Source organism: Lactuca serriola, chromosome 4, assembly GCF_051521515.1.
Source record: "Lactuca serriola cultivar US96UC23 chromosome 4, Lser_US96UC23_V15, whole genome shotgun sequence".
NCBI lineage: Eukaryota > Viridiplantae > Streptophyta > Magnoliopsida > Asterales > Asteraceae > Lactuca > Lactuca serriola.
The window spans coordinates 57,472,594-57,476,030 of NC_136411.1; the positions used below are offsets into that span (position 1 = coordinate 57,472,594).

Genomic DNA, 3,437 nt, shown 5'->3' on the forward strand with positions numbered 1-3,437 from the left:
GAGCGAGATGAGAAGGTGGATGCATCAATTAGGGAGAAAACAAACTCAGAGAGTGAAGAGTAAACTTGGATTTAGGAGAAGCACCATTTTTAGGGGAGAAATCGAACGAGTTGGTCTTCATTGTTGATCTTCTTTGCCGCCATTACTGGCTCCTGAATAGAGAGAAAAGGTAGGGCTTAAGGTGATTTGAAAAGTTGTAGTCGCATGTGTGTAGAGGTGAGCCTCAACTCGCTGACGAGGTGAGGTGAGACCGAGTTGCCGATGAGGCTGATCAGGTCGTTGACTGGAAAGCACTCGTGAGGAATGGAAATCGTTTTGAATTATAGGGTTTGTAAACGTGGGGAGTCGTTGTAGATGGAGTATGGTAGAGGTGAAGAGGAGTGAGCGGGGTACTTCAAAATTTTGGGGGATTTTCCCCCTTTAGCTATTAATGAAGGATCAGACTCTCGTTCTTACAACACAGAACGAAGCCAACATAAAACCATGTTTCTGGTGGTGGCGGCTGCTAGGTTTTACAGAGAGAAGGAGGGGAGAAAATGAAGGTCATCGGCAAGTGGAGAGGAATGAGTGAGCGGGTCCTCCAAAATTTTGGGGATTTTTGTCGATCGATCATTTCCCGCCTAAAAGGCGTGTTTCATTAAAAATTTATAAAGCGACATACTTACATGACGAACATTTTATAAAAGGCGCCCTTCGCATTTCCTTTTTTTTCTTTTCTAACACTAATTTTAGGGCACACACAAATGCGTGTCTTCTATCCTTCAAATTTTGCAAATCTGACACTATTTTTTGGGGCACCCACAAATGCACGCCCTGTATCGGCGAGTGTCATTGTTTGCGCGTCATTAAAGACCAGTTTTCTAGTAGTGTCACGATCTCCTCCACCTATTACTAAAAGTATCATATTACTAAAAGTGAAATGACCATATACAACGTAAAAATATACAAGCAAAAATTCATGATTTCAATGCTAAAAGTATCAGTATCTCCTCCACCTCCACCCTTAAATAATGTTATTATTTTTTCATTTAAATGCATTATATGTTTTATTAACAATATTAATAATACAAGTTCAAAAAATAATATTCTTATTTATTTTTGTAATAATAATAATAATAATAATAATAATAATAATAATAATAAGGGTTTTGTTTGTAGAAAAATCATAATATTTTTGTTTACAGAAAAGTCATAATATTTTTGTTTACAGAAAACTCTCAATATTTTGGGTTAGTTTACGAAATAGTCTCAAATTAATTTGGTATCGGTTTCAACCGGTCAAAAACGGTCAAACTGTAAATTTTTGCCGGTTTTCAGAGCTTATTCGTTCAAAAAGAAAATCTTGGGACTAAAATTTAATTTTTCCGTAAATATTGAGACTTTTTTAAAGATTTTTAATAAAAAAATAACTTATTGAAAGTTTTCGAAATATATTATTTTTCATTCAAATACTTTTTTAACTTATAATGATATATAACCTACGAATCTAATAAATTAGTAATCTAATAAATTGTTTTAGAAAGGTTAACACACCTCCTTATTGATTAAAATGTAATTCCACGTCATTCCTATATTGTCATGGATAAAGCACACCTCACCTGCCCTTTTCTTCCACCTCAAACCCACACAGTGGCTCTTTATTTCTCTCTCACACAACACACCACCTAAACCTTTCTCTTTCTAAAATCCTCCATATCCAACGGCCAATACAACTGCCGTCGGCCATCAAGTCGTAACCCAACGCTTACATACGTTCCCTCTTCTGGACAAAACTATGGGTGCTAATACGTCATTATTAAGCTCGGATATCTCCGACGGAGTTGACAATCCATCAAAGCTTAACCTCGGCGATCTACCGGAATCCTGTGTAGCGCTAGTTTTATTCTACTTGGAACCGCCGGAGATCTGCAAATTAGCTCGGATCAACCGTGCATTTCGAGCAGCTTCGTCCGCCGATTTCATCTGGATCTCTAAATTGCCGTCTAATTATCATTATCTCGTCGGAAAATTGTTGATTGACGACAAGAAAAAAGTGGGAGAAAAGGAGATTTTTGCTAGGTTGACTAGGCCTATGCCCTTCGATGCCGGAAACAAGGTTCCATTTCTCTCCAACCTCTTTTTCTACACACTTTCGATTTTCAGAATTACAGTAGATTAGGGTTTTATATGAGGTTTTAACAATTATGTTTCAGGAATTTTGGGTGGACAAGACGACGGGAGGTGTGTGCGTATCAGTGTCTTCAAAAGCATTAACAATCACCGGAATCACTGATCGACGATACTGGAATCATATTCCTTCCGATGAAACAAGGTGAATATTTCTTCTATTATATATGTTAATTTCATTCTTGATCATGACAACTGGCTTTAATTCGATCCATATTCCTTTGCCAGATTCCGAACAGTTTCATACCTTAAGCAAACCTGGTGGCTGGAAGTCGACGGCGACGTTGAGTTCCTGTTTCCGGCGGGGACTTACTCCTTGTCATTCAAACTCCGGCTAGGGAAGGTGATTAAAAAACACGGCCGGCCAATTTGCAGCACGGAGGACGTCCATGGATGGGACGCGAAACCCGTGGAATTCAAGCTCGCAACGTCCACCGGGCAGCATGCTGTTTCAAAGCGGTTCTTGAAGACAACCGGAACCTGGGAATACCACCATGTCGGAGATTTCATCGTCGATGACTCCAACATACCCACAAGGGTGACGTTTTCTTTGACACAAATCGATTGTACTCACACTAAAGGTGGTCTTTCGATAGATTCAGTTCTTATATCCCCTTGCAATTAGTCCGAAATTTCAAAACTCTACGAATATAGATCATCGATATGTAAAATTATAGTCATTTTATTACCTTGAGTGATGATTTGATTGAGTGGTGAGGAGAAGATGTCGATCAATACTTTGTGTTTACTGTAAATTAATTTATATATTTGTTAGAATGTAAAAAGGAAATAGTGGTATGATCAATGATGTATACCCAAGTGAGCAATTCAAGTTGCACTTTTTGATTACGATAGAGAGTGGTTTTGGTGAATAAAATCGTTTCCCTCGTTGTTTATTTATTTGTTTTTAAAACATTTTAATATTTGTTTTTGATGTATAATGTCTTCACTAATTTTATCTAACAAAGACATATTCATCATCAACATTTTCGGTTATTAATAATTTTTAAAAATAACTTGGGGTTGTCGCCCCGCGCGATCGATGCGGCTCCCGCCGTAAAAAAGATTAAACGGAAAAAATGGCAACATAATTTTGTAAATTTGTTTACTATAGCATAATACTTTCATTTATTCTTATTATTTGGAAAAGAATGTTTAAATAAAGCAATATCATTCAAAAAAATTAACAGAAATATATAATTAGGTAGATTTTTCGATTTACGATATAATAATAATAGAAGTAGGATGTCATAATCTTCTTATTCTAATAA

At 36.7% G+C, this 3,437-nt stretch overlaps 1 protein-coding gene across 1 annotated transcript; it reads left to right on the forward strand.

Moving 5' to 3' along the window:
* Positions 1 to 1,615: 1,615 nt before the first annotated feature.
* On the forward strand, positions 1,616 to 3,015 carry LOC145101646 (F-box protein PP2-A13-like). Its single transcript, XM_079038891.1, has 3 exons — positions 1,616 to 2,095; positions 2,193 to 2,311; positions 2,395 to 3,015. Exons 1-3 carry the CDS (start codon positions 1,775 to 1,777, stop codon positions 2,789 to 2,791), a joined length of 837 nt encoding a protein of 278 aa, XP_078895017.1. The 5' UTR covers positions 1,616 to 1,774; the 3' UTR covers positions 2,792 to 3,015.
* The last annotated feature ends 422 nt before the right edge of the window (positions 3,016 to 3,437 follow it).

Coding starts and splice junctions, on each gene's coding strand:
- LOC145101646 (XM_079038891.1), top strand. CDS start 1,775: ATGGGTGCTAATACGTCATTATTAAGCTCGGATATCTCCGACGGAGTT. Junction 2,096..2,192: donor CCTTCGATGCCGGAAACAAG/GTTCCATTTCTC, acceptor ATTATGTTTCAG/GAATTTTGGGTGGACAAGAC. Junction 2,312..2,394: donor ATTCCTTCCGATGAAACAAG/GTGAATATTTCT, acceptor TTCCTTTGCCAG/ATTCCGAACAGTTTCATACC.